Source organism: Rhinoraja longicauda, chromosome 9 (assembly GCF_053455715.1).
Source record: "Rhinoraja longicauda isolate Sanriku21f chromosome 9, sRhiLon1.1, whole genome shotgun sequence".
In the NCBI taxonomy this organism is placed as follows: domain Eukaryota; kingdom Metazoa; phylum Chordata; class Chondrichthyes; order Rajiformes; family Arhynchobatidae; genus Rhinoraja; species Rhinoraja longicauda.
Genome location: NC_135961.1, coordinates 67,416,366 through 67,433,208, shown reverse-complemented (window position 1 = coordinate 67,433,208; position 16,843 = coordinate 67,416,366). Strand labels below are relative to the sequence as shown.

Sequence of the window (16,843 nt, the reverse complement as noted above, 5' to 3'; positions counted from 1 at the left end):
TTACTCTCTCTACACCAACGACTGCACCTCCACAGACTCCTCTGTCAAGCTTCAAGTTTGCGGATGACACAACCCTGATTGGACTGATCCAGGATGGGGAGGAATCTGCCTACAGACAGGAAGTGACACAGCTGGCATCCTGGTGCCATCGCAACAACCTGGAGCTCAATGCTCTTAAGACAGTGGAACTGACTGTAGACTTTAGGAGAGCTCCCCCTCCCCTCCCCCCACTCACCATCAACAACACCACAGTCACATCTGTGGAGTCATTAAAGTCCCTTGGAACCATCATCTCCAGGGACCTTAAATGGGGGGGCCACCATCGACTCCACAGTCAAAAAGGCCCAACAGAGGATGTACTTCCTACGGCAGCTGAGGAAACACAATCTGCCACAGGCAATGATGGTTCAGTTTCATTGTGCCATCGTAGAGTCTGTCCTCACCTTCTCCATCATGGTCTGGTTTGGCTCAGCCACCAAGCACGACATCCGGAGACTGCAACTGATCGTTCGCACAGCTGAGAACCCATTGACGAACTGTACACTGCAAGGGCCAGGAAGCGAGCAGGCAAGATCATCTCTGACCCCTCTCACCCTGGCCACAAACTCTTTGAAGCACTTCCCTCTGGAAGGCGACTCCGGTCTGTCAAAGCAGCCACAGCCAGACATAAAAACAGCTTTTTTTCCGCGAGTAGTAGCTCTACTCAACAACCAAAAGTCTGTAGTCTCTTTCTGCTCAGGTTTATTTCACTCGTATGTTTAAACTGTGATGTTTTATTCTTAATGTTTTAATGTTTTATGCTTTATTCTTAATTGTTTACTGTATGTTCGTGTTGTTACTTGTGAGCGGAGCACCAAGGGCCCATTCCTTGTATGTGCACATACTTGGCCAATAAACTTATTCATTCATTCATTTCATTTCCTTTGTTTCCCAGAGCAATGCCGTGGAGAACAATTTTGGAACAACTTCCACGCATGTGAAAAGGGAAGAAGAAATAAAGGACCGATTCAGCGCGGCTTCTGAGGACGAGGAAAACTGGCCGCTTGGTGGTGTCAAAGGCGGAAGGCAACAAAGTTGTGGTCCTCAGCCACCGCATGAAGTGAGGGGCTCAGCAATGAGCGACAATGAGGAGGAGGAGGAGGAGGCAGTGGGATTGCACTGTGGGCACGCTGTGCAGAAGAGGCTGCCGCCTGTACACGTGCAAGGTGCCTGCAGTGTGAGCAGGAGCCCAGCTCCTGAAGGAGCAGAGCCAGCCGGACATGCCAGTACTTCTCAGGCCAAAGAGCAGAAGAGGAAAGTGTGTGCATATGGAAGTAGCTGTTACAGGTACCTATCTTCTATGTGAAAATAGGCAATGCGCATGGGGTTATGTATTATATATTTATTATATTTATATATTTTACACGCACACGCTTATATATATATATATTTTAAACATCTATATTTTATTTATTTATATGTGTGTATGTTTATATATGTAAATGTGTGTGCATGTACATGTGTTTGTATGTAAGTGTGTATATATGAATGTGCATGTGTGCATATATGTATGTGTGCATGTATATTTGAATATGTGTGTATGTATGTGTATGTATATATATATACACGTGTGTGCGTGTGTGTATTTCCTTCATCCAAACACAAGTTTGTTTCTTAGTTATATTTCAATCTGAGGTGAAAGGGGCAAAGTTCTACTGTTCTTTGTAGACACACGGAACTGCAGATGCTCTTTACAACAAAAAAAGATACAAAGTGCTGGAGTAACTTAGCGGGTCAGGCTGCATCTCTGGAGAACGCAGATAGGTGATGTTTCGGGTTGTTTATTGATTATAATATTTGTGTAGAGCTTTACTGTTGCAGCATCCTGGCCAATATTATTCTGAACTCAACATCTCACAGAAAGAAGTTATCATAACATTATCACATGGCTGTGATAGGGATTTGCAGATGCTGTTTTATAGGAAAAGACATTAAGTGCTGGAGTAACTCAGCGGGTCAGGCAGCATCTGTGGAGAACGTGGATAGGTGACGTTTCACAGAGTGCTGGAGTAACTCAGCGGGACAGGCAGCAACTGTGGAGAACGTGGATAGGTGACGTTTCACAGAGTGCTGGAGTAACTCAGCGGGTCAGGCAGCATCTGTGGAGAACGTGGATAGGTGACGTTTCACAGAGTGCTGGAGTAACTTAGCGGATCAGGCAGCATCTGTGGAGAACATGGATAGGCGACGTTTCGGGTCGGGACCCTTCTTCAAATTGAAGAAGACCTGAAACGTCACATATCCATAGCTCCAGAGATGCTGCCTGGTGCGCTGAGTTATTCTAGCGCTTTGTGTGTTTTTTTTAAATGTACTGTTCTGTGTTCTTTAAGTGTGAAGTAAGTGAATATAAAGCCTTCAACAGAAACAGCTGAGATCTGAAAACAGTATTTCAAATGAGCAGATGGCAAAATTTGCAATAAGAAGGGGCTTTAGAAGCAAATCAAAATTTTTCGAAAATCCTTTCTGGCTTCTCTTTCATATTGTGCACTAGTTACTGGAAATACAGCCTGTAACATGATAAAGAAATTCCGCAGTTCATAAGAAAATGATTAAGCTTGGGAAGGAATTGCCTCGAGGAATGAAGATCTGTTTCTACGAGACAAAAGGGGTTGTAATCAGTGAAGGTTTCCAGACCTAGAAATGTTTGCAGAAGAGACTTCAACTAGCAGTTTCAGTTCCCAGAGTACATAGAAGCATAAAAAATAGGTGCAGGAGGAGGCCATTCGGCCCTTCGAGCCAGCACTGCCATTCATTGTGATCATTGCTGATCATCCACAATCAGTAACCCGTGCCTGCTTTCTCCCCATATCCCTTGATTTCACTAGCCCCTAGAGCTCTATCTAACTCTCTTAAATCCATTCAGTGATTTTGCCTCCACTGCCCTCTGTGGCAGAGAATTCCACAAATTCACAACTCTCTGGGTGAAAAAGTTCCTTTTCACCTCAGTTTTAAATGGCCTCCCCTTTATTCTAAGACTGTGGCCCCTGGTTCTGGACTCCCCCAACATTAGGAACATTTTTCCTGCATCTAGCTTGTCCAGTCCTTTTATAATTTTATATGTCTCAATAAGATTCCCTCTCATCCTTCTAAACTCCAGTGAATACAAGCCTAGTCTTTTCAATCTTTCCTCGTATGACAGTCCCGCCATCCCAGGGATCAATCACGTGAACCTACGCTGCACTGCCTCAATTCCAAGGATGCCCTTCCTCAAATTAGGAGACCAAAACTGTACACAATACTCCAGATGTGGTCTTACCAGGGCTCTGTACAACTGCAGAAGAATCTCTTTACTCCTATACTGAAATCCTCTCGTTATGAAGGCCAACATGCCATTAGCTTTCTTCACTGCCTGCTGTACCTGCACGCCAACTTTCAGTGACTGGTGTACAAGGACACCCAGGTCTCGCTGCATTTCCCCCTTACCTAACCTGACACCATTGAGATAATAATCTGCCTTCTGGTTTCTGCTGCCAAAGTGGATAACCTCACATTTATCTACATTATACTGCATCTGCCACGCATCTGCCCACTCACTTGCACATCCGTATTCCATTAACTCCATCTACACCTCACGCTGCCTCGGCAAGGCCAGCAGCATAATCAAGGACCAGTCTCACCCTGGCCACTCCCTCTTCTCCCCTCTCCCATCGGGCAGAAGGTACAGAAGTGTGAAAAGACACACCTCCAGATTCAGGGACTGTTTTTTCCCAGCTGTTGTCAGGCAATTGAACCATCCCACCACATCTAGAGAGCAATCCTGAACTTCCGTCTACCTCATTGGTGGCCCTCGGACTATCCTTGATCGGACCTTACTGGCTTTAGCTTGCACCAAATGTTATTCCCTTATGTATCTGTACACTGTGGACGGCTCAATTGTACTCATGTATTGTCTTTCTGCTGACTGGTTAACACGCAACAAAAGCTTTTCACTGTACCTCGGTGCACGTGACAATAAAACTAAACTAAACTTATAATTAAAACTGGTGATAACACTTTTATTTAGAGTTAGCAATTGTCGGTATGTGGTTGAAATCTAGATAGTTGGATTCCCAAGAAGTGGGTGGAACAGTGGTGCAGTTGGTAGAGCTGCTGCCTCACAGCGCCAGAGACCCGGGTTCCATCCTGACGTGGTCTTTGCACGTTCTTCCTGTAACCGCATGGGATTTCCTCCATGCTCTGGTTTCCTCTGTAGATTTAGAGATACAGCGCGGAAACAGGCCCTTCGGCCCACCGAGTCCGCGCTGCCCAGCGATCCCCGCACGCTAACACTATCCTACACACACTAGGGACAATTTTTACATTTACCCAGTCAATTAACCTACATACCTGTACGTCTTTGGAGTGTGGGAGGAAACCGAAGATCTCGGAGAAAACCCACGCAGGTCACGGGGAGAACGTACAAACTCCGTACAGACGGCGCCCGTAGTCAGGATCGAACCTGAGTCTCCGGCGCTGCATTCACTGTAACTCTACCGCTGCGCCACCGTGCCGCCTAGGTTAACTGGCCCTTGGTAAATTGTCCCTTGTGTGCAGGGAATGGATTTGAAAGTGGGATAACATAGAACAAGTGTGAATGGATAGATAGACACAAAAAGCCGGAGTAACCCAGCGGGTCAGGAATAGGTGACGTTCTGAAGAAGGGTCTCAACCCAAAACAGCAGCTATTCCTTTTCTCCAGAGATGCTGCCTGACCCGCAGAGTTACTTCAGCTTTATGTGTCTATTTTTTATTTAAACCAACTGCACTTCCTTCCTGCACATGAGTGTGATGGCCGGTGTGGACTCGATGGGCCCAAGAACCCGCTTTCATCCTGTATCTTTCAATCAATCTTTTGAAATCCGAGTAATGTTTAGCATGGAGATGGGCAAGCCAATTAAAGAGGAACTCGGCACCGAATGGTAAGGGAGGGGGCAGGATCGGCATCTGGCCAGGGAAGAGAAGCAAGATAGGAGTTTGGCAATAGATGTCAGAGTGCTCTTGGTTGGTGGAATATGCAAGAACATGGAACAAATTATGCATGATTTAAATAGGAAGGAATGTTACAATGCATTAGAGGAAAGAAGAGGGTGTAATTGACCCAGGAATTTGCCTGATGTGGATGGGAATGGGAGTAGGGTTGGCAACTGTCCCGTATTGGCCGGGACATCCCGTATATTGGTTTGTCCCGTACAGGACCGCCCTTGTCCCATATTAGGCCCGGGGGGCGCTGTAGGCCCGGACAGTGTAGGCCCAGACAGTGTAGGCCCGGACAGTGTAGGCCCGGACACTGTAGGTCCGGGAGCCGCTGTAGGCTAACAGAGTGTGTTCGGGGAGCGGGGCCGAGTGCGTTCGCATAACGGAGGTTGCATCGCAACCCGCCTCCCGGCCCGGGCGGCCGGCATTGGTGGAGCGGGAGCACGTGGCCACTGGCTGAGCTGGGTAAGGTCATGTGGGGCGCGGGGCGTCACCTTTTGTCCCTTATTTGGGAGTGAGGAAGTTGGCAACTCTAAACGGGAGTGATAAATGGGATGGCAAAAGGTTAGTTCTTCACTCAGTGGTTCAATGGTTCTTTATGATCACAGGTACAGTGAAACTGCATTTTTGTAGACAATTCATTAAATTATTACTATATATATATATATATATATATGCATAATCCCAGATTATGTACAAAATGTATAGAAATAGTCCACTGAGACCACATACAAGAGTCTTCAGGTTTTGGCACCATTTTGCTTTCTGCCTGGCAGCGTTGCAGAGTCAGCCTGGCCAAGCAAAGCTGTAGGTGTCCTCCACCCATTCTGTGCCACTGCAGGCCGCGTCCGGTCCGCCCGCTCGATCTCCTGGATCGGGACGTGATCTCGGCGAGCTCCAGGCTGTTGTGGGGCCTCCAGCTGTCGCCCCCGTTCGGATCATCCAGGAGAAACGTCATTCCTCTCCTCGCTCGGCCACCATTCGCACGTTGCACTCCAGGGGCCCTTCCCCCAGCCGACCTTGAGAGCACAGAAGTTCAGTTCAGTTCAGTTAGTTTATTGTCACGTGTACCGAGGTACAGTGTAAAGCTTTTGTTGCGTGCTATCCAGTCAGCAGAAAGACAATACATGATTACATAGAAACATAGAAAATAGGTGCAGGAGGAGGCCATTCGGCCCTTCGAGCCAGCATACGGTGTACAGATACATGATATGGGGAGAAGGCAGGAACGGGGTACTGATTGAGAATGATCAGCCATGATCACATTGAATGGCGGTGCTGGCTCGAAGAGCCGAATGGCCTCCTCCTGCACCTATTGTCTATTGTGAAGGGAATAGCGTTTAGTGCAAGGTAAAGCCAGCAACATCTGATCAAGGATAGTCCGAGAAGGCCAGACCCTGCTTCCTCGTTACCAGTCCTTTGTTCTTGCGTCAGCCGCCATCTTGACTCCCTCCACCCTCCTCTCCGGTCCTCGGCGACGGGCAGGGGCCGGGCTCGGCGGCTACCCTCTTCAGGGCGGGTTTCCCGGTTCCGTGGCAGGCGTGCCGGGTCTGCGAGATAGCCGCTGCACCACGGCCATCTGGCACGCCGCACGACGGTCTTCTGCGCACGAATAGTTTGGGGATGAGCTATCACTGCCAACATTAACAACACCACATATGGCCAAAAAAAGTAATGAGAAGAAACGTCTACTACAATTCAAAACTTAATGACAATGATTTTACCTTTTGCATGAAATAAGTGCACAACTTCTGGATTAGTACCGTAAAACATTATCCTTCTAAACTATTCACATTGATCCAAAGTTCATTTGGATGATGAAAACATCTGTTAAATTTAATAATATAGGATTTTAATGTCCACTTGCTCTGACGGAATAGAGAGATGCTGAACAGGATCTCATTACAGTATTAATAACACAACGTGATTCCAATGCTTTCAAAGTGTTGCTTGAGATCGTAAGATTTTCAAGTAGTTTTAGTCAGTGGCGACACGGTGGCGCGGCGGGTAGAGTTGCTGCCTTACAGCGCCAGAGATCCGGGTTCCATCTTGACTACTGGTGCAGTCTGTACGGGTACTCCAGTTTCTTCCCACACTCCAAAGACGTACGGGTTTGTAGGTTAATTGGCTTCTGTAAATTTTATAGACAATAGGTGCCGGAGGAGGCCATTCGGCCCTTCGAGCCAGCACCGCCATTCAATGCGATCATGGCTGATCATTCTCAATCAGTACCCCGTTCCTCCCTTCTCCCCATACCCCCTGACTCTGCTATCCTTAAGAGCTCTATCTAGCCCTCTCTTGAATACATTCAGAGAATTGGCCTCCACTGCCTTCTGAGGCAGAGAATTCCACAGATTCACAACTCTCTGACTGAAAAAGTTTTTCCTCATCTCAGTTCTAAATGGCCTACCCCTTATTCTTAAACTGTGGCCCCTTGTTCTGGACTCCCCCAACATTGGGAACATGTTTCCTGCCTCTAACGTGTCCAACCCCTGAATAATCTTATACGTTTCGATAAGATTCCCTCTCATCCTTCTAAATTCCAGTGTATACAAGCCTAGTCGCTCCAGTCTTTCAATTTTAAATTGTCCCTAATGGGTAGAATAGTGCTAGTGTGATGGCTGCTCGTGTGGTCTCGGTGGGCCGAAGGGCATGTTTCTGTACAGAGTCTCTAAAATCTGAAGTAAAGCTCTATGCACAATTGACATACTTTTTGTTGTGGACCCACCTGGAATGTACTTTTATTGATTTTCACACAAGGGAGAATATCTCAAATCATGCATGCAGCTTGTTTCTTTTAATTGGTCACTGTTAATATAAGATAAAGGTAACACTCTAGAAACATACACACGAGGAGTTGATGAGAACCAAAATTACCACAAGGCAGTTCAATACAATGAAACGCAAATTCATGGGTGAAAATCAATCAAAGTGATAAGTAAATTTTTTTCAGTTTATTTTCTGAGCATTTTGTAAAGTCAAATATTTTTTTTTAAAGTGAGAGACATAATTTAATAAATTGGCCTAGTAAGTAGCAAAACATAGTGGAGGGGAGCATCGAGAGATAAATACTCAACATTTTAGTTTAGTTCAGAGGTACAGTGCGGAAACAGGCCCTTCGGACCAGCGATCCCCACACATTAACACTATCCTACACACGCTAGGGACAATTTATTATAATGCTAAGCCAATTAGCCTACAAACTTGTATGTCTTTGGAGTGTGGGAGGAAACCAGAGCACCCTGCGAAAACCCACGCAGTTCATGGGGAAAATGTACAAACTCTACAGCCAGCACCCGTAGTCAGGATCAAACCCGGGTGTCTGGCGCTGTGAGGCAACAACTCTACCGCTGCACCACCTAATCGTTGTTCTTCAGGAAACGTTTGGAATCAACTTGAAAAACCTGACCAGTGATGTCGTTTTGTGAGAATTCTGATAATGTGATGATGAGGAGAGAAAATAAAATGTAAAGGTGGAGGAAGAAAGATGTAGAAATCAAAGTAGCCAAATAATCACTTATTTGAGGCTTCAGAACCATCAATTGAAGAAGGGTCCCGATCCGAAACGTCGTCTATCCAAGTCCTCCAGGGATGCTGCCAGGCCCACTGAGTTACTCCAGCACTCTCTGAATTTCTTTCAAAAGCATAGTTAAGAGGTTGGTGTACAAAGTGAATTAATTTAATGTTATGCGCGAGCTTAAAATATACGTTAAAATATTGTTGGAAATCTGTGTGTCTCTCTCTGTGTGTGTCTGTGCGTCTCTCTGTGTATGTGTCTCTCTGTGTGTCTCTCTGTGTGTGTCTCTGTGTGTGTCTCTGTGTGTGTCTCTGTGTGTCTCTCTGTGTGTCTCTCTGTGTGTGTCTCTGTGTGTCTCTCTGTGTGTGTCTCTGTGTGTGTCTCTGTGCCTCTCTGTGTGCCTCTCTGTGTGTCTCTGTGTGTCTCTCTCTGTGTGTGTCTCTGTGCGTCTCTCTGTGTGTGTCTCTCTGTGTCTCTCTGTGTGTGTCTCTGTGTATGTGTCTCTCTGTGTGTGTCTCTGTGTGTGTCTCTGTGTGTGTCTCTGTGTATGTGTCTCTCTGTGTGTCTCTCTGTGTGTGTCTCTGTGTGTGTCTCTGTGCCTCTCTGTGTGTCTCTGTGTGTCTCTCTGTGTGTGTCTCTGTGTGTCTCTGTGTGTGTCTCTGTGTGTCTCTGTGTGTGTCTCTGTGTGTGTCTCTGTGTGTCTCTCTGTGTGTGTCTCTGTGTGTGTCTCTGTGTGTGTCTCTGTGTGTGTGTCTCTCTGTGTGTGTCTCTGTGTGTCTCTCTGTGTGTGTCTCTGTGTGTCTCTCTGTGTGTGTCTCTGTGTGTCTCTCTGTGTGTGTCTCTGTGTGTCTCTGTGTGTGTCTCTCTGTGTGTGTCTCTGTGTGTGTCTCTGTGTGTGTCTCTGTGTGTCTCTCTGTGTGTCTCTGTGTGTGTCTCTGTGTGTGTCTCTGTGCCTCTCTGTGTGCCTCTCTGTGTGTCTCTGTGTGTCTCTCTCTGTGTGTGTCTGTGCGTCTCTCTGTGTGTGTCTCTCTGTGTCTCTCTGTGTGTGTCTCTGTGTGTGTCTCTGTGTGTGTCTCTGTGTGTGTCTCTGTGTATGTGTCTCTCTGTGTGTCTCTCTGTGTGTGTCTCTGTGTGTGTCTCTGTGCCTCTCTGTGTGTCTCTGTGTGTCTCTCTGTGTGTGTCTCTGTGTGTGTCTCTGTGTATGTGTCTCTCTGTGTGTGTCTCTGTGTGTCTCTCTGTGTGTCTCTCTGTGTGTGTCTCTGTGTGTGTGTCTCTGTGTGTGTCTCTGTGTGTGTCTCTGTGTGTGTCTCTGTGTGTGTCTCTGTGTGTGTGTCTCTGTGTGTGTCTCTGTGTGTCTCTGTGTGTGTCTCTGTGTGTGTCTCTGTGTGTGTCTCTGTGTGTCTCTCTGTGTGTGTCTCTGTGTGTGTCTCTGTGTGTGTCTCTGTGTGTGTGTCTCTCTGTGTGTGTCTCTGTGTGTCTCTCTGTGTGTGTCTCTGTGTGTGTGTCTCTGTGTGTGTCTCTGTGTGTCTCTGTGTGTGTCTCTGTGTGTGTCTCTGTGTGTGTCTCTGTGTGTCTCTCTGTGTGTGTCTCTGTGTGTGTCTCTGTGTGTGTCTCTGTGTGTGTGTCTCTCTGTGTGTGTCTCTGTGTGTCTCTCTGTGTGTGTCTCTGTGTGTGTCTCTGTGTGTCTCTCTGTGTGTCTCTCTGTGTGTGTCTCTCTGTGTGTCTCTCTGTGTGTGTCTCTCTGTGTGTCTCTCTGTGTGCCTCTCTGTGTGTGTCTCTCTGTGTGTGTGTCTCTGTGTGTCTCTCTCTGTGTGTCTCTGTGTGTGTCTCTGTGTGTCTCTCTGTGTGTCTCTCTGTGTGTCTCTCTGTGTGTCTCTCTGTGTGTGTCTCTGTGTGTGTCTCTGTGTGTGTCTCTGTGTGTGTCTCTGTGTGTGTCTCTGTGTGTGTCTCTGTGTGTGTCTCTGTGTGTGTCTCTGTGTGTGTCTCTGTGTGTGTCTCTCTGTGTGTCTCTGTGTGCCTCTCTGTGCCTCTCTGTGTGCCTCTGTGTGTCTCTGTGTGTGTGTCTCTGTGTGTGTCTCTCTGTGTGTCTCTGTGTGTGTCTCTCTGTGTGTCTCTGTGTGTCTCTGTGTGCCTCTCTGTGCCTCTCTGTGTGCCTCTGTGTGTCTCTGTGTGTGTGTCTCTGTGTCTCTGTGTGTGTCTCTGTGTGTCTCTCTGTGTGTCTATCTGTGTGTGTGTGTCTGTGTGTCTGTGTGTGTGTCTCTATGTGTGTGTCTGTCTGTGTCTCTGTGTCTCTGTGTGTCTCTGTGTCTGTGTGTGTCTCTGTGTCTGTGTGTCTCTGTGTGTGTGTGTCTCTGTGTGTGTGTCTGTGTGTCTCTGTGTGTGTCTCTGTGTGTCTGTGAGTGTCTGTGTGTGTCTCTGTGTCTCTGTGTGTCTCTCTGTGTGTCTGTGTGTGTGTCTCTCTCTGTGTCTCTCTGTCTGTGTGTGTGTCTCTGTGTCTGTGTGTCTCTGTGTGTCTGTGTGTGTGTGTGTCTCTGTGTGTGTCTGTGTGTGTCTCTGTGTGTCTCTGTGTGTGTCTCTGTGTGTCTCTGTGTGTGTCTGTGTGGGTCTCTGTGTGTCTCTGTGTGTCTCTGTCTCTGTGTGTGTGTGTGTGTCTGTGTGTCTCTGTGTGTCTCTGTGTGTCTCTCTGTGTGTCTGTGTGTGTCCGTGTGTGTGTCTCTGTGTGTCTCTGTGTGTGTCTGTGTGTGTGTCTCTCTGTGTGTCTCTGTCTCTGTGTGTGTGTCTGTGTGTGACTGTGTGTGTGTCTCTGTGTCTCTGTGTGTGTGTCTCTGTGTGTGTGTCGCTGTGTGTGTCTGTGTGTCTGTCTGTCTCTGTGTGTCTCTCTGTGTGTGTCTCTGTGTGTGTCTCTGTGTGTGTCTCTGTGTGTGTCTCTGTGTGTCTGTGTGTGTGTGTGTGTCTGTGTCTCTGTGTGTGTCTCTCTGTGTATCTGTGTGTCTTGTGTGTCTCTGTCTCTGTGTGTGTCTGTGTCTCTGTGTGTGTCTGTCTGTGTCTCTGTGTGTGTCTCTGTGTGTCTCTGTGTCTCTGTGTGTGTCTCTGTGTGTGTCTCTGTGTGTGTGTCTCTGTGTTTCTGTGTGTGTCTGTGTGTGTGTCTGTGTGGGTCTCTGTGTCTCTGTGTGTGTCTCTGTCTCTGTGTGTCTCTGTGTGTGTGTGTGTCTGTGTCTCTGTGTGTCTCTCTGTGTGTCTCTCTGTGTGTCTCTCTGTGTGTCTGTGTGTGTGTCTGTGTGTGTCTGTGTGTGTGTCTCTGTGTGTCTCTGTGTGTGTGTGTGTGTCTGTGTGTGTGTCTCTGTGTCTCTCTGTGTGTCTCTGTCTCTGTGTGTGTCTCTGTGTCTGTGTGTGTGTCTCTGTGTCTCTGTGTGTGTGTCTCTGTGTGTGTGTCGCTGTGTGTGTCTCTGTGTGTGTCTGTCTGTCTCTGTGTGTCTCTCTGTGTGTGTCTCTGTGTGTGTGTCTCTGTGCGTCTGTCTGTGCGTCTGTCTGTGCGTCTGTCTGTGCGTCTGTCTGTGCGTCTGTCTGTGTCTCTGTGTGTGTCTCTCTGTGTGTGTCTGTGTGTGTGTCTCTGTATGTCTGTGTGTCTCTGTGTGTGTCTCTGTGTCTGTGTGTGTGTCTCTGTGTCTGTGTGTCTCTGTGTGTCTGTGTGTGTCTGTGTGTCTGTGCGTGTGTCTGTGTCTCTCTCTGTGTGTCTCTGTGTGTGTCTGTGTGTGTCTCTGTATGTCTGTGTGTGTCTGTGTGTGTCTCTGTGTCTGTGTGTGTCTCTGTGTCTCTGTGTGTGTGTGTGTGTCTGTGTGTGTCTTGTGTGTCTCTGTGTGTCTCTGTGTGTCGGTGTGTGTCTGTGTGTCTCTCTCTGTGTGTCTCTCTGTGTGTGTCTGTGTGTGTCTCTGTGTGTGTCTCTGTCTGTGTGTGTCTCTGTGTGTGTCTCTGTGTGTCTGTGTCTGTGTGTGTCTGTGTGTCTGTCTGAGTGTCTGTGTCTCTGTGTGTGTGTGTGTGTCTGTCTGTCTCTGTGTGTGTCTCTGTGTGTGTCTCTATATGTCTCTGTGTGTGTGTCTCTGTGTGTGTCTCTCTGTGTGTGTCTCTCTGTGTGTGTCTCTGTGTGTCTGTGTGTGTGTGTCTGTGTGTGTCTGTGTGTCTGTCTGAGTGTCTGTGTCTCTCTGTGTGTGTGTGTGTGTGTCTGTCTGTCTCTGTGTGTGTCTCTGTGTGTGTCTCTATATGTCTCTGTGTGTGTGTCTCTGTGTGTGTCAGCCATGATCGCATTGAATGGCGGTGCTGGCTCGAAGGGCTGAATGGCCTACTCCTGCACCTATTGTCTATTGTCTCTCTGTGTGTCTCTCTGTGTGTGTCTCTGTGTGTGTGTCTCTGTGCGTCTGTCTGTGCGTCTGTCTGTGCGTCTGTCTGTGCGTCTGTCTGTGCGTCTGTCTGTGCGTCTGTCTGTGCGTCTGTCTGTGTCTCTGTGTGTGTCTCTCTGTGTGTGTCTGTGTGTGTGTCTCTGTATGTCTGTGTGTCTCTGTGTGTGTCTCTGTGTCTGTGTGTGTGTCTCTGTGTCTGTGTGTCTCTGTGTGTCTGTGTGTCTGTGTGTGTCTGTGTGTCTGTGCGTGTGTCTGTGTCTCTCTCTGTGTGTCTCTGTGTGTGTCTGTGTGTGTCTGTGTGTGTCTCTGTATGTCTGTGTGTGTCTGTGTGTGTCTCTGTGTCTGTGTGTGTCTCTGTGTCTCTGTGTGTGTGTGTGTGTGTCTTGTGTGTCTCTGTGTGTCTCTGTGTGTCGGTGTGTGTCTGTGTGTCTCTCTCTGTGTGTCTCTCTGTGTGTGTCTCTGTGTGTGTCTCTGTCTGTGTGTGTCTCTGTGTGTGTCTCTGTGTGTCTGTGTCTGTGTGTGTCTGTGTGTCTGTCTGAGTGTCTGTGTCTCTGTGTGTGTGTGTGTGTCTGTCTGTCTCTGTGTGTGTCTCTGTGTGTGTCTCTATATGTCTCTGTGTGTGTGTCTCTGTGTGTGTCTCTCTGTGTGTGTCTCTCTGTGTGTGTCTCTGTGTGTCTGTGTGTGTGTGTCTGTGTGTGTCTGTGTGTCTGTCTGAGTGTCTGTGTCTCTCTGTGTGTGTGTGTGTGTGTCTGTCTGTCTCTGTGTGTGTCTCTGTGTGTGTCTCTATATGTCTCTGTGTGTGTGTCTCTGTGTGTGTCTCTCTGTGTGTGTCTCTCTGTGTGTGTCTCTGTGTGTGTGTCTCTGTGTGTGTGTGTCTCTGTGTGTGTCTCTGTGTGTCTCTGTGTGTGTCTGTGTGTCTCTGTGTGTCTGTGTGTCTGTGTGTGTCAGCCATGATCGCATTGAATGGCGGTGCTGGCTCGAAGGGCTGAATGGCCTACTCCTGCACCTATTGTCTATTGTCTCTCTGTGTGTCTCTGCGTCTGTGTGTGTGTCTTTGTGTGTTAATTGAATAACATTTTGAAGTTGTGTTAACTATTCAGAAAAGTTTCATTATTGTTGGTGATATGAAGCTTAATTTTGACATCAAAGTGCTTCCCCTGGAGTTGCTTGGATTTATGTAGGAAATAAATCTGATTTTGGATTTGGGTAATCGGGAAGTGTCCAACGAGACAAGCCTACACATTGCGAGTATAGTTTGATGCACAGACTGGTTTTAATTAATTCAGCTTTGGCATCCTTACAGATTCTGCTTTATTTGATCATTCGATCCTTCCTTTCATATCAAACAGCCATCTTGCATGAAAATAGATAGCAGAACATTTTGTTTTAATTTTTATTGTATCCTATCTGATTGATATGAATTCTAGTCAAGATTGAATTTCTTACTATTAGTGTAACTTCTGATTTATGCTGTTTTGATCAAGGATTTATAATAAACCAGATGTATTAAAATTCTCATCATCTAATGGAATACATAACTGTGTAATCATCATATCATATCATATATCTACAGCCGGAAACAGGCCTTTTCGGCCCTCCAAGTCCGTGCCGCCCAGTGATCCCCGTACATTAACACTATCCTACACCCACTAGGGACAATTTTTTTACATTTACCCAGCCAATTAACCTACATACCTGTACATCTTTGGAGTGTGGGAGGAAACCGAAGATCTCGGAGAAAACCCACGCAGGTCACGGGGAGAACGTACAAACTCCTTACAGTGCAGCACCCGTAGTCAGGATCGAACCTGAGTCTCCGGCGCTGCATTCGCTGTAAAGCAGCAACTCTACCGCTGCGCTACCGTGCCGCCCTATGTGTAGGAAGGAACTGCAGATGCTAGTTTAAACCGAAGATAGACAAAAAAAAGCTGGAGTAACTCAGCGGGTCAGACAGCATCTCTGGAGAAAAGGAATAGGTGACATTTCAGGTCGAGACCCTTCTTCAGACTTTTCAGTTCTTTAGACTTCTTCAGATTGTGTAATATCAGGAGTTAGTAAATCTAATGAGTAGTTTTTCCATGTGGCTGTGGAAACATTCTCACTGATTTAACAGTTTATGACTAGCTTCTGGTTATCTAACACCAGGTTGTGAAACCATTTTAAACCATTCAGCCATTTCCAAAATGCGACCTTAATGGTGCAATGGCGGCACAGTGGTGCAGCTGGTGGAGCTGCTGCCTCACAGTACTGGAGTCCTGGGTTTGATCCTAGCCTTGGCCAGTGTCTGTGTGGAGTTTGCATGTTCTCCCTGTGACCGCGTAAGTTTCCTCCGTGTGCTCTGGTTTCTTCTCTCATCCCAAAGATGCGTGGGTTTGTAGGTTAATTGGCTTCTGTAAATTGCCACTAGCATGTAGAGAGTGGATGGGAAAGTGGGATAACTGAACTAGTGTGAACGGGTGATCGATGGTGTGGACTTGGTGAAATGAAGGGTCTGTTTTCGTGCTGTATCTTTAAAATGGAAATGCTTTAACTGTTCACGGTAAATGCAACATTAGAAAAAATTGTTTTGTTTCTTTTGCAATCCTGCACAGGAAAAATCCAGTTCATTTTCAAGAGTTTAGTCATCCTGGAGATGCAGATTATGAAGATGCACCAGGCAGGGAAGAGGATGATGACAAACCAGAGTGCCCCTTTGGCACTGCCTGTTACAGGTAGGTTGTTTCTAGATCCATGTCTCAGTCCTCATTTACCTGCTCCAATTTAAAAAGCCTGTGTCATTTTAATCAATCAGGGTTACCTGATTTTTGTTTTCTTGGGAATTTTAGGTATTGATTGGGATGGCGCAGTGGTATAGCTGCCCCCTCCCAGTGCCAGACGCCTGGGTTCGATCCTGACCTCGGGTGCTGTCTGTAGGGAGTTTACACGTTCTCCCCGTGAACCCACCCTCCACGTGGGTTTCCAACCGGGTGCTCCGGTTTCCTCCCACATCACAAAGGCGTGCGGGTTTGCAGGTTAATTGGCCCTCTGTAAATTAGTCCTAATGTGATGAGAAAGTGGGATAACGCAGAACTAGTGTATGGGTGATCGATGGTAGGCATAGACTCAATGGGCCACAGGACCAGTTTCCACGCTGTACTACTAATATCTATATCCTAAAACTCTCGTTTGTTTGTTTGTTTTTGTTTGTTCCTGAACTACAGCCAAAACGGTACAAGATAGAGCATCAATTTCAGGCCCACCTTATTCACCGTCATCCCTTTGGTGCTAATGAAAGAAGTTTCATTGAAATCAGTGTTATATTTTTAAAGTTATTCACATTTTAAAGTTTAAATCTATCTCCTAGGGAGGGAGGGGGGGAGGGGAGTGGAGGGAGAGTGGGGGAGGAGGGAGGATGAGGGGGATGGAGTGGGAGGGGAAGGGGGGGAGAGAGGGAGAGGAGAGGGTGCTGCTCCAATGCAGGAGAGGTTTGGGCCCAATGGGTCCGCGGTCTAGTAATAAAATATAAGCAGAGAAATGTCATGCATGAACTTTTTATTTAAACCATTGTTATTCTGAAAGATTAATTGCATCATTTTATAACGTGTGTTACACAGTATTATTAATGGCAGATTAAAATATGTTTTGTAACTTTGAAGGAAAAACCCACAGCACAAGAAAGAATACAAGCACATCCTGCCCCCAGGTAATATTGATCTCTGCATCCTCTAATCTTGCAGTGTACAAATTGACTCATATTTGTCTCAAACAGTGACCACATGTAACAAATAATCTGATAAGTATCTTGATTTAGATATTCATTTTCCTTTTACCATGTCCAATGTCCTTCACAGATTGCAAAAATATTTTCTTTGAGATCCTTTTTCACACAATCATAATTGTGCCCATTGTTCAAAAGGCAGTAAAAAAACAATAGACAATAGATAATAGGTGCAGGAGGAGG

At 46.8% G+C, this 16,843-nt stretch overlaps 1 protein-coding gene across 1 annotated transcript in view; it reads left to right on the top strand.

The window, feature by feature from the left end:
* The window catches only part of aplf (aprataxin and PNKP like factor), a 58,495-nt gene that overhangs the window by 30,853 nt on the left and 10,799 nt on the right, over positions 1–16,843 (top strand). The window contains exons 7-9 of the mRNA XM_078405665.1: positions 935–1,326; positions 15,495–15,614; positions 16,539–16,585. Of these exons, the coding sequence (XP_078261791.1) occupies positions 935–1,326; positions 15,495–15,614; positions 16,539–16,585 (559 nt within the window). The remainder of the gene's footprint in view (positions 1–934; positions 1,327–15,494; positions 15,615–16,538; positions 16,586–16,843) is intronic.